The sequence below is a fragment of the Pelecanus crispus genome, chromosome 1 (genome assembly GCF_030463565.1).
Source record: "Pelecanus crispus isolate bPelCri1 chromosome 1, bPelCri1.pri, whole genome shotgun sequence".
Lineage (NCBI taxonomy): Eukaryota > Metazoa > Chordata > Aves > Pelecaniformes > Pelecanidae > Pelecanus > Pelecanus crispus.
The window spans coordinates 40,811,918-40,830,518 of NC_134643.1; the positions used below are offsets into that span (position 1 = coordinate 40,811,918).

The 18,601-nt window shown below is 40.1% G+C and overlaps 1 protein-coding gene across 2 annotated transcripts; it reads left to right on the plus strand.

Moving 5' to 3' along the window:
• Positions 1–566: 566 nt before the first annotated feature.
• YEATS4 (YEATS domain containing 4) lies at positions 567–6,554 on the plus strand. 2 transcript variants are annotated; one of them, XM_075722466.1, is made up of 7 exons: positions 567–617; positions 811–930; positions 2,099–2,165; positions 2,265–2,359; positions 3,829–3,921; positions 3,999–4,086; positions 6,124–6,554. In XM_075722466.1, the coding sequence occupies exons 1-7, from the start codon at positions 567–569 to the stop codon at positions 6,291–6,293; spliced, it is 684 nt and encodes a 227-aa protein (XP_075578581.1). In that variant the 3' UTR covers positions 6,294–6,554. The 2 variants fall into 2 exon arrangements, with proteins under 2 accessions (XP_075578581.1, XP_075578585.1); XM_075722470.1 differs by lacking the exons at positions 2,099–2,165; positions 2,265–2,359.
• Positions 6,555–18,601: the final 12,047 nt, after the last annotated feature.

Consider the following 18,601-nt stretch of genomic DNA (forward strand, 5'->3'; position numbering starts at 1 on the left):
GAACTAGAAAGAGAAGAACACAGAAACTGCCACACATCTCGGCCTTTTGGTAGAAGACAAGAGGATGATGCCTTACCAAAGGCGGCCATACCCTGCGTAATCCAGAGATGTACAAAGATTCCTGGAGCAGTCAGCCCACGGCCTGAACGTTTCTGAAGTTCAGAGTGGCTGCGCAACTTGCAGCACGCCTGCCACCATCCTTTTTCCCCCTTTTTTTCGTGTTTTACAGGCTCCTCCCCCCCGCCCCCCCCGCCTCTGGAGAGCGCAGGCTGCGGCCCGCGAACGCAGGCAGGCCAGCCGGGGGGCACCATTTCAAGGCGCCCGCGCTGCCCTTTTCCGCACCGGAGCGGCGGCGGCGGCCCCACACCAGAGGCCTCCCGGCCCGGGCGTCACGGCCGCGCCGCGCTGACGCCAGCGCGCCGCCGGAAGCCGCGGGGGATGGCGGGCGCGGGCCGGCGGCGGGCGCCACCCTCTGGGCTGCGGCGGGGCCGGGCCGGGCCTGGCGGCCGCGGCGCGGGAGGGCGGGCGGGCGGCGCGGCGGCGGGCGGCGCCCCCTCCGGGGCAATATGTTCAAGAGAATGGCCGAGTTCGGGCCTGACTCCGGGGGCAGGGTGAAGGTGCGGCCCCGGGCCCGGCCCCGGCGGCGGGAGGCTCGGCCGCGGCGGCCCGGGCGGGCGGGCGGGGCGCGGGAGCTGCTCCGCGGGGCCTCCGAGGCGCCAGCTTAAGGCGGGCTACAGCCAGCAGCTCGGCGGACGCCTGCGGATTCCGGTTTCTTTTCTTTTTTTTTTTTTTTTTTTTTTTTTTTTTTAGGGCGTTACCATTGTGAAGCCGATCGTGTATGGAAACGTCGCGCGGTATTTTGGGAAGAAAAGAGAAGAAGATGGTCACACTCACCAGTGGACCGTTTACGTGAAGCCTTACAGAAACGAGGTGGGGTGTTAACGTGCCGGGTCCTGGGTCATGGAGGGAGGCACCGCTCGCACTGTGGCTTCTTAGAATCGTTCAGGTTGGGAAGGACCTTTAAGATCATCCAGTCCAACCATTAACTTAACGCTGCCAAGTCCACCACTAAACCAATTGAGGGTAGAGTCATAATTAATTTCATGCTTCCTGGCTTGGTGGCTGGATTATTGTTTAATGGAAGTAAAAACTAGGAATCATTAAGGTTGGAAAGGGCCTCTAAGATCATCAGTCCAACCATCAACCCAACACCACCATGCCCACTAAACCATGTCCCAAAGTGCCACGTCTACCCATTTTTTGAACACCTTCAGGGATGGTGAGTCCACCACCTCTCTGGGCAGCCTGTTCCAATGCTTGACCACTATTTCAGTAAAGAAATTTTTCCCAATATCCAATCTAAACCTCCCCTGGCGCAGCTTGAGCCCATTTCCTCTCATCCCATCGCTAACTACTTGGGAGAAGAGACCAGCACCCACCTCACTACAACCTCCTTTCAGGTAGTTGTAGAGAGTGATAAGGTCTCCCCTCAGCCTCCTCTTCTCCAGGCTAAACAACCCCAGTTCCCTCAGCCGCTCCTCACAAGACCTGTGCTCCAGACCCTTCACCAGCTTCATTGCCCTTCTCTGGACACACTCCAGCACCTCAATGTCCTTCTTGTAGTGAGGGGCCCAGACCTGGACACAGTATTCCAGGTGCGGCCTCACCAGCACCGAGTAGTTGGGACTCCAGGGCGTGGGAAGAGAGGGTGGGCAGGAAGGGACCATGCAGCTCCCTAAGCCCTGCTGCGGGGGCCAAGAAACACCCTCACTGGCTGTCAGGATTTTAAAAAGCTGGGATCTGAGGAGAGGGCAGAAGCCTGGTGGTTTCCCAAAAAGGCAAAAGAGACGGAAGGCACTTTTCCTCTTACATTTTTTTGGAGTGATCTTCCAGGCCAGGGAAAACTGGAAAGCATTCGTGGGGACAAAATAACGACAGACCTGTGTGGCAGTACTAATTCTTGGATTTACCATCTTGCTTTCCTACTGCTTTTAAAGGTAGCTATGTCAGAAGAAATGATAGGCGTGTGGGATGGATGAATAAACGGTAGTTTGGTGTGCTGTGTGAATAATGAGAAATAACGACGTTTCTATTTTAGGATATGTCTGCCTATGTGAAAAAAATTCAATTCAAGTTGCATGAAAGCTACGGTAATCCTTTAAGAGGTGGGTTTTGCATTTGGGCATTTGTTCTTAGAACTGGGATTTTCATTAGTTCCACGGAGGCTTTATCACCCGTAATCACACTTCTGTTTCCTTCTGCAGTTGTCACCAAACCGCCGTATGAAATCACCGAAACAGGCTGGGGTGAATTTGAAATAATCATTAAGATATTTTTCATTGATCCAAATGAAAGACCTGTAAGTACATTGAACTTTTAACACTATCGAACCAATTATGTTGGCCTAAAGCTGCGCTGCAGGGTATTGCTGGTCAAACTATGTCCCGTCAGCTGTGGAAGTAATAAAGCCTGTTCTTGTAGGAAATGTATTTAGTGACTGGCCACATTTTCCTGTTTCTGTGCTTTACTACTGGCGTCCATGACTGCCTTTCCTGCGCTCGGCTTCTCTGACATTTACTAATACGTGACCGCATGTTGCACCTTACCTGGTTTGAGCACATACTGAGGATTTCTCTTCCATGTAGCTTCCTAGTTCTAGGATATTTGAATATTTTAATTATCTTTTTTTTTTTTTGGGTCTATCAGATTTGGTCAAAATCAGTCAAAAAGCAGCAAAGGTCTTATGCTAGCATTAGTCTCTTTCTTCAGAAAAACAGGTTAAGACACTTCTTTAGTTGAGTAAAGCATTGGAATTAATTTCTTTCTTCCCATCCTGTGTTTTGGATATATCTTGCAGGTTTCTTTATCCAGGTTTAGGTAGGAAACTCAATTACTATACTTTAGGGGAAGGGGATGCTTATCTCTGGAAAGACTTGAGTTCTGTCGCATGAACTACAGCGATCCTTTTGCTTTAGCAATTCTTTGCCTAATGAGGGGAAAACTGAATTTTATGGTTTTCTTGAATATGTGAGAACTGATACTAGACTAGAAGGGTCTTCCTGCGCCATCATGCTCAGTAGCACCCTGACCTGTCATACTAATTTTGTTCACAGCTTGACCAAGCTGTCCTGAAGTTGGTTGGGTGCTATTTTGTTTTTTTTTTTCCCTGCTGTTCTTGGAAGGCTGTTTCGGTGCCTGTCGTGTTCTTCCTTTCCAGGAAGGACCAACCGGAGTAAGGCACCATCCCTCTCTTCCGTGACCATTCATGAGCCCGTTTGTGCCAGGGAAGAACTGTGGGCTGCGTGCCCTCTTCCCAGGCCATGGTCCGTGTGGTCAGCGGTCCCTCGGGGCTGGACAGAGGGCTTCTGTTCCTCTCCAGCTCCTGCCATGTGCAGCGCAAGAATGGAAGAGTAACTCCACAGAGAGAAATTTCAATGAAAAGCTATTCACTGGTGTTTTTCCTTCACAAGAAGGGATGACGAGGTCACAGAAAGCGCTTTCTAACTGATTAATTGGGAAAGTCGGCTTGAACTAAGTCATCTATTTGGAAATGCTTACGAGAAGGTCTTCTTAGTAGTTTTTGTACACCAATCCTAAACCACTTGCCCACTTGTCTCAAGAAGCCTTTGGACAGTTGGTGTGTTTAACACTGAATATTAAGTTTAAGTAATTCTACTGAAGTTATATGACCTTCATTTTTTGCATCCCTAAAAGATTTTTAAATCCTGTACAATCGTTTAGTAAGAACAGATACTACTTGTTGATATCTAGAAGATGATTTGTATTTCCCTACAATTGTCAAGCTAATAAAATTCTGTCTTTGTCTAGGTAACCTTGTATCACTTGCTGAAGCTTTTTCAGTCTGATACCAATGCCATCCTGGGAAAGAAAACTGTAGTTTCTGAATTCTATGATGAAATGGTATGAAAATTTTTAATGTAATCCTCACTTTATTTTGAAGAGTATTAGTGATACCACATATTTTTCTCCTTCGTTAGATATTTCAAGATCCTACTGCAATGATGCAGCAGCTCTTAACAACGTCTCGTCAGCTAACGCTAGGTGCTTATAAGCATGAAACAGAATGTAAGTTGAAAATTAAAATATTTTCATTTTAGAAATAAACAGTTGGTTTTGTTTTTTCTGGGCTGTAGCAGTTCAATGGATTTGGATGCTGCTAAAAATTATATTTTTGCGTTAAATTAGCTTCAACTTCTACGAAGATAATAATACTTGAAAATTTTTAACATTTTCTGATCTGTATGCCTGCTGAAAGAATTACAGATAACTCAGTGTGAAGAGTGATGGCATGATCTATGTCTAGTTTAACATCTTTGAAATGAGTTAAAACAGGATAACTTAAGGCCACTGTGTTTGTGATAAAGTGCTGTTCAGCTCATTGGGATGTTAACTGCAAGCAAGGATCACACTTTAAGCACTGAAATACGGAACAGTTAGTGGTTTTAGTCAAAGGAGCAACCCTTTTGGGATAGAGTAGTGTCTGAAAGCTGTTCCTGTCTTTTTCCCTTCTAATTCTTTAACTGTAGGCCATTTCATAACACTTCTTAAGTATAGCTTTAACGTTCTTTGTGTCCTTATCTAATCTGTCTTTAAATATAAACCAGAATAGTAAGGACATTAAAGAAATGCAATGAAAATACATGGATTCATAAAATTTAATGCATTTAATGACTGTTTCTGTTCTAATCTTCTGAATTTCATCTCTTACCTTCTACTCTCAGAAAGCAAATGTGCTATTTATTGAGCCCAAATCCCACCTTGTTAGTTACAGACGCTAATGCCATTGTAGTCTGGCTCAGACTACAGATAAGCCTTTGGCTTATGTGCATGTTCCCCTGACAACTAATGTCAGGTATTTTTAGACAGTGAATACCTAGAGCTAAGAGTGGTTATGAGTTTGAAGGTCTGCAAAGTTAGGGTTCTGATTTGCCTTACATCTGTTCAGTTGCGTGGACAGGTGAGCTACTTAGCCAGTCTTGAGGTGGATTTTTGTTATATTGCATGTTGTTATGGTTTACATGTAGAAAATGTTTAATAATTTGAATTGTAAAAAAGTCCGAATTTAATCTTTTCTCACTTAAAATTCCTGGATGTTTCTCCTGAGCATAGATAGAAATTTTTAGTGTTGCGGGTTTTTTTATATATTTCCTTAAAGTGTGCTGCTGAAGCAGATAGAAATTAAGATTTTTTTTTTTTTTTTTTGCTACTGCCCACAATTATGTAATGTATAAGAAGGGATATCTGTGGCCTCCATAGATTTGTTGGCTTTAGCAGCTTCTTCCAAAAACTTGTGCATGAACAACTAAAAAAAAAAAAAAAGACAACTCAGTAAACCAGATTGAGATGTCCTAATGTCAGATATTCATAAAAGCAAAGGCAGCAACACCAAATCTTTTAGATACAGAGAATTAAACTCCAATGAGATGGAGAGTAGAAAGTGGTTACAGTACATGGAAAAGGAACCACAGAATGGTTGAGGTGCGAAGGCACCTCTGGAGGTCATCTTGGCCAACCCCCTGCCCAAGCAGGGCCACCTACAGCAGGTGGCCCAGGACAGTGTCCAGATGGCTTTTGAATGCCTTTCCAGATGAGACTCCACCATTTCCCTGGCAGCCTGTGCCAGTGCTCGGTCACCCTCACAGTAAAAAGCCTTTCTTGATGTTCAGAGGGAACCTTCTGTGTCTTTCAGTTTGTGCCCATGGCCTCACGTGCTGTCACTGGGCACCACATATAAATTATCTGTAATTCTCTGTAATCTCCCATTTATTTGCTGTCACCATGTCAGGTTTTTTTTTCCTGCTTAATCTTTAAAAAAACTGTGGAAAATGATATAGTGAATTATATAACTCCATCCACAAAATTGATGGGCTGAATGAGGCCACAAAACAAACTTCTTTTTTTCTATTTTTTTTTTTTCCTTTTAATTCCCCGGGAGGGGTGTGTTTGATACATTTTTGACTACTGTCATTGGATGTCTAAAGCTAACAGTAATAGACTTTTTCAGGACACACACCATCCAAACTACTGTTGCAATTAAAAAAAAAAAAAAATTAATCTTTTCATGGTACTTGCAATATCTGTTTTTCTTTATCACCACCACAGTTGCAGATCTCGAAGTGAAAACCAGGGAAAAGCTGGAAGCTGCCAAAAAGAAAACTAGTTTTGAAATTGCTGAGCTTAAAGAAAGACTAAAAGCAAGTCGTGAAACCATCAACTGTTTAAAGAATGAAATCAGAAAACTTGAAGAAGATGATCAGTCTAAAGATATGTGATGAGTGTTGACTTGATAAAGAGCCTACACTGAAAATGGAGGAACTTCAATCATGGAATTGTATGTGTTCTCTTGAATTCCGTAACTGAGGCTACGTGAATTTCACTTGCAAATGATCGAAGTGTGTGGCAATTGACTTCATAAATGGAAGAAAAAAGAAAGAATGTATCCTTGTTTTATAGTTAAAATCTGTGGGTTCTTAATGATTCATTTCAAGTAGAAGGGGTCTTGGAGACCAGACTACTCTTTTTTTTTTTTTTTTTTTTTTTTTTTTAAACTGCATTTGAGTGGTATATGAAAACTTTGCATTATCTTGTATTAGTTCAATGTGATTTTACAAAATGCTGGTGTTTACTTTTTTTACTTGTTTTTTCTACAGATTGTTTAGAGATGCATCTTTAAAGCTGAAAATAAAACACATTTTTTTTTATTTTAGTATTTTTTTGTCTCTGTCCAGTTGTGGGCTTCAAGAACAATTGTAAATAGCATACCCTGATTTAAGGCAGAGGTTAAATATAATGGTATGCAAGTTGCTTAAGTCTGGTTACAGTGATGTCTCCATGTCTGTCTGTTATCAGCACAGTGAAAAAACTTTGTGAAAACAGGATTTAAAATAACTTGCATATCTACAGATAAGTGTTTCTAGCCCCACATCTGCTTTAACGCATATAAATGCATCAATTACACAAGTTATGCACAGAAGCAGGAAATCATTCTGGTCCTGTTTTGTAGAAGTTTGTTTAATATTTGTACTGTACTGCATTTATTCTTAAATAACTAGCAAGTGTTCCCCTGAAAAATCAATACATGATCTTTTGCCTGTAACTTTTTTTTTTTTCTTTTTTCCCCCTCCATTTGCAGAGGTAAAAGAGTCTGATAGAGATGGGGCTACCTCAGTTTTTGAAAAGGCTTGGACATCTTTTCTGTTGCTTCAGGATACCGTGTTGCAGTAAACTCTACTAGAGAATCAAACATCCCACATCCCTTCCCCCATAGAAAACAATATTATCAATGCTTTGAGAACAAAGCGCTAATTTCTTCATATTTGAAACAACTGATGATTGGCTCTTACCATGGCTTGGTAAAGATTTAGAACTGAAACAGTTTTGACACAATACGCAGACTTAAGTTTTTCATTAAGAAAAATAACTGTTAAAACTTGGCATATTTAGTTTATGGTATTATATATATACATATAGATTGAGGAACGGCTTGTAGCAGTGGTGTCCGCACAGATCCTTCCTAGCACTGCGATTAGCCAAATTTTTCTGGCTACCTAACTGGTTTGGTTTACTGATTCAGTAGCCAATTTCCTTTTACGCAGTAGCTGAAGAAGAATGTGCTACGCAATTTCAGTACAGTGGAATGTGCCATTTTCAGAGCTGTGCATTGTAAATAAGACTTGCATGGCCCACAGTATATTACATATTTTAAGGTTGAAAGAACACTTTTCAGTGATGAGTTAAAAAAATACAACTTTATTTTATGATACCTTATTACTCAAAGTGTTTGTTTGGCTGCTTCCTTGTCTTTGACAATCATCAGCAGATTTTTAAGGAAAAATATAATAGGGTTAGCACAAAGTGAGTGCTTCCACATGTATTCTCTTAGCTTCTTGCAGATTTATTCCATTTCCTGAGGAGGTTTTTAAGGTCCATTTGTGCATGCTGAAACAAAAATGGGAATGGAAGGCACAGTTTTGGTGATACTAGGTTGTATTCAACATTATTATCTTCATATTTGTCACTTAAAATAATACTAATGTAGAGTAACTCAGACAGAATATTAAATAGGTTCTGCAAGAGCTGTGACGAACAAGAACAGAGCTGCTGCAACAGGCTTGAACAGACCAAAAAAGAATGGAGCAGTACCTTTTGAATCCAACATTTTCGTAGGAGCCTGTCCTGGTTTTGGCTGGGATACAGTTAATTTTCTTCCTAGTAGCTGGCATAGTGCTGTGTTTTGGATTTAGGATGAGAAGAATGTTGATAACACACTGATGTTTTAGTTGTTGCTAAGTACTGCTTATGCTAGTCAAGGACTTTTCAGCTTCCCATGCTCTGCCAGGTGCACAAGAAACTGGGAGGGGGCACAGCCAGAATAGTTGATCCAAACTGACCAAAGGGCTATTCCATACCATATGACATCATGCTCAGTATAGAAACTGGGGGGAGTTGGCTGGGGGGCAGCGATTGCTGCTCAGGAACTGTCTGGGTATCGGTCGGCGGGTGGTGAGCAACTGCATTGTGCATCACTTGCTTTGTATATTATTATTACTATTATTATTGTTATTATTACTACTACTATTTTACTTTATTTCAATTATTAAACTGTTCTTATCTCAACCCAGGAGTTTTTGTCACTCCTACTCTTCCGATTCTCTCCCCCATCCCACTGGGGCAGGGGGAGTGAGCGCACAGCTGCGTGTTGCTTAGTTGCTGGCTGGGGCTAAACCACGACAGAGCCTAAAGCATTCTTTTTGTTTACATTTTTAGTAACATCCAATAACCAGTCTAGTATTCAGCTTTATTGAAGCAATGATCCTGGCTCCACTGCTAGTAGCCATCAACATGCTAGACCAGTGATGTAATTTTTGTTTGTGGTTAGTGGGTCGTGTGTCCGTCGTCCCCCCCCCCCCCCCCCCCCCAGTTTTTCTTTCAACTTTTTGTATTTTTTTTTCCTTTGTGCTCTCAGTAAAGATCATACAAGAGTGATTAGGTTGCCCTGTCAATACTAAGGCAAGAAAATAGTGCTAACATCTGTCTGTGCTGAGCAGTTACTGTTGATAGAAAACAGGAAGAATATCTGCTTTACAAAGTTCCTTACTATGTTCTGTGTTTTCATTAGAAAATACTTTCTTCAGATGAGAAAGCAACTGAGCCCTGTATTAGGCAGTAATTAAATTCTGGGAAAAGTTCATGATAATTAAGCAGTTTAGGATTTTGGCTTGAGAATGTGAAAAAAACCAACCTCCCTGCATTTGACAAGTAAACCTATAGCTACCTTCTCTACGTGCAACTGCATGGTTCTCAGTTAATACATAGGTTATGTTTGGACCTGTGTGTTCTGCCATTAAAAGAGCTGTTGATGAAAGCACCTGAGATAGCATGTGTACACAGTAAATGTACAATACAGTGTTGCCTATCATTTTCAAGGTTACTAGAACTGAAATAGAGTGGGGCACCTGGGGACACAGTTGCATTTGACCTCCATTGCCTTGAAGAACAAGAAAAACCCAAACACTACACTCCGCTTTATTTTTGGCAGCCCTACGAAGACGTGATTCCAGACAAATAGTTACAGTTTGTGCTTGCCAGGGGTGCTAACTTAAATGCTAGCTACTTATATTGCTGCGACTGACTTTAGACTGTGGTTTCATCCTGAGTTATAATTGTGAAACGCAGATGTATTTAAATTTGCTTTGGAAAGGAGGGAAAAAAAATTCCTCATTGTGCTATAGGTACAGTTTGGTATCACTGAATTGCACAGTAATTTGTCCAATTGCCTAGACTGAACCTTTAGGCTCGTCTTGAAGTAACCCTTTGGTAGGTAAAGATAAAATATGGTTTATCTCAGTTTATATGCTTACTGTTACCAATTTTGCCAGTGAGGAATGTTTTCTTCAGGCATCAAACATGCAAAATGTAGTTACTGTCATTGCCACTTCCACTAGAAAGACTTGGGGGTTTTAAGTATTTTAGCTAAGACACATTAATAGCCATCACAGTAATTTCAGACACTGACCGCTTACTCACTTACTACCCAGTATTATTTATCGCTAGTCCTTTTTTTACCTAGCTCCATCTCATATAACTTACTTCTTTCCTTTGCCTTTGGGTTTGTCACACTGTAGTTTACAGTTAGACTGAAGTTGTATAAGGCTGTGCCCAGGAGATTTCTCATCAAAAGTGCCATTATCTGACAGGAGATGTATAAATACACTTAATTCAAAGATTTACTTGAGAATTTTTGTGGTTAGTAGAGATGGGACTGGAAGGACCGTTAAGTCACTCTGCTCCTTTTCTTTCTAGACAGATGCTGGTAATAACACCAACCTAAAGACACTTTTGCTGCTTATGCATTTAATCCGTATTAAATACATCAGTGTTTGCTTGCTTCATAATGGGAATACAGATTTAAGAGCCTTTCAGGTTGTTTTCAGACATAAAGTTGTTTTCCAAACACCAGGTGGCAGGTATGTCCAAAATATTCTCCAGTCTCAACAGCATTTTAATTATTAGGATTTTGGCAGATCTGTGATATCTTTGGTTAATCTCATTTGCTTTGAGACTTGGTCATCTGATTAGACAACTTGTATTTGTTTCTATAGAGATGGCCAAACTCTCTCTTGCATGTTATGAAACTGTTAAGCAGCCTTGTGAGCAAATGGAATGTGCTGTGCCAGGAAGCAAAAAAAAGTGTGAACGTTTGTTTGCAATTTTTGTTCATTTGGCAAGGGAAGCAGTTTTCAAAATACAAATCTCTGGGGCTGTTTTTAGGGGTTTTTTGCCTTTTCAGGCCAAGACTGTGTGACAGTATGAATGAACAAAACATACCTTAGGTACTCTACTGGACTGCATACTTTGCTTGCACACAACTGCAGGTACAAAATGGCAGGATTTTCCACAAGTAAAATTACTTACTTTTTTAAACTTACTTAATGTTAAGAGAGTTAATAAGCTTCTTTGACTACTTACTGCTTAATGAACACTATGAATAAACCTTTGACTTCCAAGTAGGTTGAAACTTTTGATTTTCCTGAATACAGTAGGGAAGAACAGCTTAACTTAAGGGGAAGAAGAGAGAATTAGGATGGTAAAAAAAAAAAAATAGCAACAACGAGAAATTCCTGTTATATATGCATCATGATAGAACTGGTTGGGATTTATTTTAACATTCATTTATGACACATTTATACTATTTCCATTTTAAAATGTTTTAAGCTAGAACACGAAATCATGTAAGTTTCTAGTAAAGTCTTACCTATGCAAATAGCTAATACATCCAAAATTAAAATTTACATTTCAATTTTCATAGGAAAAAACTTGAGTGTCTAGTGATTAGGCCATATAAAGAACTCATTAGCATTGGAATATGCATTATTTGTCCTACTCCCTTCCTGATAATTAGTATACTTTTTAAGGTGGCCATGTATTAAATGAGTGGCTGGCACTTATTCCCACAATTGTGGAGAATTCTGTACTTTAGGACAGAAACAAATTTCATCTGATCTACTGGCTTCTGCTTTGCGAATACTTTCGCCTGAAGTGATCAATAGCTTTTTTTCTTCCATGTCTAATTCTGCAATGTCTGGCAAATCTCACATTTTTTCACAGTCTACAATTCAGCTTTAGTTAAAAAAAATAGCCGATTTCATTTAACCTCTGATCTAGAATGTTATTAGAATGCAAGGTGGAACACGCTTGTAAGTTTCTCAGTGAAACATGCTGCTATCTTTATTCACAGGATCAAGAAACAAGACATATGGCTACGAAAAGTCTTCTTCACCTGCTGGACTGATCAGACAAAACTGCACCTCAGTTTAATGACTCCAAACAAAAGATTTGAAAACATTTCACAGTTAAATCATGGCTTCTAAGCTTGCATCTTTAAGCACTAGCACGCTGGGTAAATGCAGGCATTCTGACTTGGCAAAACCAACAAAGTTTATGCCTCTATGCATGTAACAAGGGTGACAGCTTTTGGACTTAAAATTTGGAGAATGAACAGCAGCGCTCTGCCATTCCATGTGCTAAGTCTGTTTAGTGTAGCAGGGCTAGTATGTGGCTCCTTTTCCCCATCTACGTTTACTAAAGCAAGAATTAATCCAGGTACTTTTTGTTTTTAATCGCAGTCCTAATTAGTGATAACCATGTCCCATCTAAAGCTCCATTCAGATCTTAAGCCACCTGAACTCTGAGTAGGTGATATGGAGAACCTTGAAAAGTTAGGTTTGAGGGGCTTGCAATTAACTTTTGGTGTTTTTTCCTGGTTTCTGTATGGAAGTCTATGTAGTAGTTAAAGAATTTACACTGTAAACTAAATATTCCTGAGGAAGGTTGAATCTGCATCTCACAGCTTTAGAAGTTCTTAACCATGAGGTCATGAAAGTACTCTCCACCGCTGCTGTTCGCAGTGAGCTGCAGACAGTCAGCTCTGCAAGACTTCTCTAGGGCTGGCCAGGGAACAGGTGAAGGAAAACCATAACCTCACTTGGTAATTAGGGCATTGGAAAAAACAAATTGAGCACTTTTTTCCAAGCTGAATAAAGCCACCATCTCAGAAAAGGGTTAGATCCTTAGTAAATGAACATGTCTAAATGAGATGGAATTAATTTCCCATTACCTTCAGAAGTCACACACCTTCTTAGTGATTGTAGAAGAAATGTATATATTGGACAAATCAGAAGTGATTTTTTTTCCTACTTGCTACAGGTTAGACACATTTGCATGGTGAGGCAAGACACAGGATAGGCACTTAAACTAGACAGACTGGACTCTGCCACCCTCCTACGTAGTGTTTGGAAATGATCAAAGCATCCATTGCTTTGCAAAGCTTTGTGGTTGGTCTGAATTCTTTTTTTTACTCCGTATCAGCAACAGCCAGGAACTGCAGTGTTAGATGAACATGGGAATTGCCCTGGATCATGACAGCACGTCACGGGCAATGTCAGAGTGCAAAACTGATTTGGTACGCAGTCAACTGCCAGGCATGCTGCTCCTCTCATACTCTTTGAGTATCTCATCACTGATCAGTCTGCTAGTCCTGTTTCCTGCTAGATTCATTCTACAGTATTTAGCAGTCACAAGTCTGCAATTTGAAATAGCTAAGGCAGTCTAGCTGAATTTAAAATAAGCTGTGTTTTGAGTTTTGCTTACTTTTTATTAATAAACAAGCAATGAGTCCTAGTCCTTGTGCATTTGCTGAGGATAGAGAAGGTACAATTCTAAGGCTGCGAATTCTTTCTAGTGCTTTTTTTTTTTTTCCCCTCAAGGATAAAAGGCAGAAACAAAGTCATAACTGTAAAGATGATTAAATTAATTTGTATGCGTTTCAGTGTTACTTTCTTGGAACAGGCTGACACAGTATGTGTATTTTAAAATGGAAAAGCAGTAAAACTTTTCATGGTTTCATTGTCTGAAAAGTGAATTTTAATTAAAGTTTGTTCACAGTCTAATCTGACCCTGTATGGTACTAAATGTTTGCAAGTGCCTTGCCTCTGCATTTGCAACTGGAAATGGTTAGTACTTCACTAAATAAACCTGATGTTCAATTGTTGTGAAGTCAGTGGGTTTCAATCAGACCTCTGGTGAATGAAGGTAATAAATCAGTAAATGAAGAAGCACACTTTCATAGCAGAAGGGCCACTTGAGAAAAAGGCCAGTTTAGTAATGTTTTATATTTCATGATAGTTAGACTTTACAGCATTCCTTTTTAAGTATTAAGCTAAGGCTTTTGGAAGCCTGATAGATACCTATGCATAAATTTAAACAAACGATTTTTTGAATTTGCCATCTAGCCATTGCTACCGTACGCTCTCTTGTTGACTTCGCAGTATTTTCTTGTAGTGTGCTTTGTACATTTGCCCAAAGATTTGCCCTTTGTAAGTTCCATCTCCCTCCTCAGTTCTATGCTACAGCTTCTTCACCACTCAACAAGGAGCATAAGGAGAAAGGATCTATAAACCAAAAGCGAACTATAACTTGTTTTTGCTTCTGCTGTTAATTCCAGAGCTTTATCTGACACTGATGCTGTAGAGTGCTAGCTTCAGATTCTTACCTAAGTTTAGAGATTGTGACAACTCTGAATACATTTTGTAATCATCTAACAGCTGTCCACACACAAGCATGCTGAACTTGGTTAGCAGCCATTATACCTGTGTCACCTCTCTGTGGCCTTGTGTAAAAATACCCCAAAAAACCAAAACCCCATGGCTGAATCTCTCCTGTAGTGTTCCTGATACAAAAAAAAAAAAAAAAAAAGCTGATATACAGTATTTTAATAATAGTTACATTTTGTAAACTGCATCTAATGCTAAATCCTTGATGCATTGTGTCAGACACTTAACTTGTTACCATTACAGCTTTGGGTAGAATTTCTGCCTTAACCACCCCACTCCACCAAATAAATCATCTCAGTTACTTGGGTGCATTCTGATCTCTTTACTGCTCTGTAGTCATGTCTGTTTTTCAAGGATTGAGTGTGGTTTACTCCACTTGGACTAGAATTGCATCCAAACTAACTTCAGTAAAGACACTTTGTAATTGTGAAGCAGAACTGGATTTGAAATAACATTCTCATGATCAAAGATTCTAAGAAGCTTTTGTAGCAATTGGAGAATAACAACTATATAAAATGTGTTTGCTTCTCATATTTAAATTAAGCATAAAGATAAAATGCATGAGAGGCTTATTAAATGAACATACAGATACTGCATCTGATAAGATCAAAGCAATTGAGTGGGATTTTAATTTAGGCATTTGACTGACTTTGTCTAAAAAAAAATGTTTTTGAAGTAATGCTGGCCATGCTCCATAATATCTGCGAGGTTCACTCAGTTGTGGATTGCTCCACTGGGCTATTCCCTCCACTGCTGATATATTATTATTTATATCATATCCTGAGAATACTGTACATGCAAAATGTGCAGGCAGAGTTCCAGGCCTGAAGGCCTTCAATCTAAATGGGCAATATAGGACGGGTGGTATAATAAATTGCAGTTCATTACTTGAACTGTAAGCAATGTCTTTCAGCTCTAAAATTATACCCTTCAACCACTAAGAACTGAAGAAGCATTCAGTACAGTTCTCATCCTGTGGCAACACAACTCAGTCTGACTATCGTGGATAAATGAAGCGACTGCTGTCTATGCATTTCACCATCTTTAACAAAATAGTCTTCTTTTAAAAAATCAGTATTCCTGGAAGTCACTTGCATGAAAATTGTGCTTATGGTTTTAAAAAAGGAGAGATGGAAATAAGACTTGAGCCAAAATTCTCTGAAAATCTCCCATTTGTATCAAAAAGGCTTTGCTTTAGGGGTTGGAGTGGGCATGCAGTTGTTTGGTACAGAACTAAGTAGCCTTGGGAAGAAAAAATAAGAACAAAAACTCTAAGCATCTTGCTTCATTACTTTGACAAAATAAGCCTGCACCCACCCGCCAATTGTGAATGTAGAACAAAAAACCCCAAATACTTCAGGCTGCTTCACAGAGGTTTGCACTGACAAGTGGGACATAAATAAGATCAGGATATGCAGCTTGCCCTGAGCTCTAACATGAAGAGCAACTATTTGAACATCTCAGGAAAGGCCAGGGGTATGACAGAGAGAGAAGGAAAAAAACATCAAAGATCAGCTATGGTCCATAGTTACCAGTTTGGTTCTTCTGTCACAATGAAGGTCTCTTCCACGAGGGGGCTTTCCGTGAGCTTTCTCGGCAGCGGAATGAAATTCCCCAAGAGTGGAAGACTCTTAAACTTCAGCTTTTCTCACTTCATCTTGACGATCTATTTCTTTGGGGTTCTTTAATATCAACGCAAGCCTTTTTTTTTAATGTCTCATTGAAGCAAAAACTGTTCTGTCATTTTTCTCTCCTCCTGCCAACAGGCAGTATGGAAAAACAAACACAGTGGGACAAATACCTCTCTACACTAGGGTTAGCTAGTCCCGCCTGAGTCACACTGCTTTGAAAAAAATTCCATGAGCAGGACCTCCTTGGTCTCCATCCTTCAGACTCTTCCCCATACTTGTTTCTGCATGAGAGAATAATGTTGGTATACATTTTGATTCTGTCCTTGATTTGGCTTAAAATATATGCTATTATATGTAATTGAAGGGAAATCTAATTATTTCTGCTTAAAATAATTATTGCTTAAAATGCCATTAAATTAACAAGTCTGCTTTTATTTCCCTTGTTTCAAGCAATTATGTAGTTTGCTTATACCAGCTTTATGTGTGAATTTAGGCAGTCCTGAAATTGAGAAATAATATACCGGCTGCAAAATGAGGCACTGTAAAGGCAGCTTTCTATTCCATTACCAGTAATTCTGCTTTGCCGTACTTCATCTGTTCTTCTATGCCTGTTCTGAGGGAACATGCCCAACGTTATCTCATAGACTTTTTACGTTGGCTGTCTCAGCTCTAATTTTAAAAGTTATTTTTTCAAGGGTTGGAGTGGTTCCTCACCTTGGATGGCCCGCTACCCTTACTTAGTGGTTTCTGCCCACATGGTAAGAAGGTTCTTGCTTTCCTGAAGGAGCCCACTCCTTATATAGTGGGGAGAAATAAAAAAACCCCTGGCATTTATGTTGTTCTTCTCTTAAAACATCAGGCGGTGATCAGTAGTTCAGCAGCAGCTTCATAAGCTGAGCCTTCCCCCAAGCAGGCGTGAGACCCTTCAAGAGAAGGGTAGGTGATACAGTCCTTTCACAGTCCTCTGATTTTCATCTGTCTGTATAAATCACGATGCTCAGTTATCCATTCACGTCTAGTTGTGATTTTGGAGTACATGGGACAAAGGCACATGAACGAATGAGAGGGAAGCCTGCTGCACCAGTGTTCAGAACTGTTGATCTTGCACTTTCTCTGACCACTGCTTTCACTAACAAATTATGATTAAGAGGCAGGAAAGAAGAGTGATCCTGCCAGTGTGAGCTTGGGTTCCCTCTACATATTTACTGCTGAGCAGGCAGAGTTGTTTTGGAAGACAGAAAGAGAGTGTTTCACTGTTTTTCAACGTGACAAGGTGACTTCTTCAGAGAAGCTTTCACTTCTTGATTAAATTAATACATCCACCCCAGAGAAACTGCACAAGGTCACTGTGGGTCCAATGTACTTCACTATTTACATCAAAGTTAATTTGAAGTAATTTATTTTATCTTTTCTACTCCAGATACAAAAAACACTGGATGAAAACAAACATGATTATATCTGATTTTGCTAAGTCAGATCTATCACTGCTAGGGGAAAAAAGTCAGGTTGCAACTTCAAATGTTCCTTTAAACGTTCTTCCTGAACACACCAAAAGGCAATTTTCTTGAAAAAGCCAGGATCTCTCTCTCATTGCACAGGACACAATAACTTGTGTGTTAGAGAAAGGAATTTCAGAAAGGCAGATACATAACTCTGGTATGTAATGTAAATTAGAATTTGACAGTAAAGACCATTTCCCAAAGACAATTCAGTTATTCTGCCAACCACAACGTCCCTTAGTTATGCAGATGACCAAGTAGAGAAGTGATGATCTGCCTATGCCAATGCAGGTCTTTCCACCACTGCTAACTATACATTTTTGTGAAGGTACCTGCTGCCCCTATAGGCACCATGTCCCCTCAGAGTCATTTTAACAATCTCTGAGCATGAAAAAAAAGTTTATTTAAATGTAGTCCTGGAACCTGGAGTGATTAATCCATCCATTCATGAAAAGCATCAAAAAGATACTTTGGAGGTTTCATAAAAACAGTATTATTTATTCTGTAAGTCATTCTGTAATTAATTCTGTAAGCTGATGGCAAAATACGGACCAGTAATAGCTGTTCTAGTAAAAGTTTACATCAATTTGCCAGTTTTCTATTCTCACTGTCTCAGATCCTGTATGTTGCCATCCTACAGCCAGACTTTCTGGTACTGCAATGCTTTTCCTGACTGGAAACCGTAGCAGGACTTATTCTTGTAAGGATGCAGGCCCAAGGAAAAAGTGGTGATATTTATAACATTTTCTCTCTAGTAGTCACCCGTCGTAACTTACAACATACACTGTGAAAAGACTGAGAAAACCATCAATTGATTTAAATCTGCCTTAATTTTTTACCAAAGGCAAAAACTGCACACACTGGTCCTTAATCATACTTTGCATCATGTACAAGCATGCACTTTTCCATACAAATTCCATAAGGTGTTTAATCTGCTATTGCAAAAATACTTATTTGCATACAATCACACCCTGCTGTGGTTTTAAATGTTTTCTGAGAATACATTTTGAGCCTATTATCTTAACCTCACTGCCTTTCTACCCACATATAGACTAGCAGACATGCAAACCCTTTAATTTTTATTCAGGCCTGACTGCAATTAAGTTGAAGTGCATTTATTCTTTAAAACTATAGGACTCAGCTTATTCCATCAGTATTGTTGGTGAACACACTGTCGGTTCAGCAGCAGAGCTCTAGCAGAGTCTGCATCTTACAAATAAAAGTTCTTATTACAGGAGAAAAGAGTCATGGACAGTTTTGGGTATTTTTGTGGTCTGAATTGTTTGTTCATGCCATGCATGCCAACTGTTGAACTGAAGCAGTCATTCACAAACAGCAC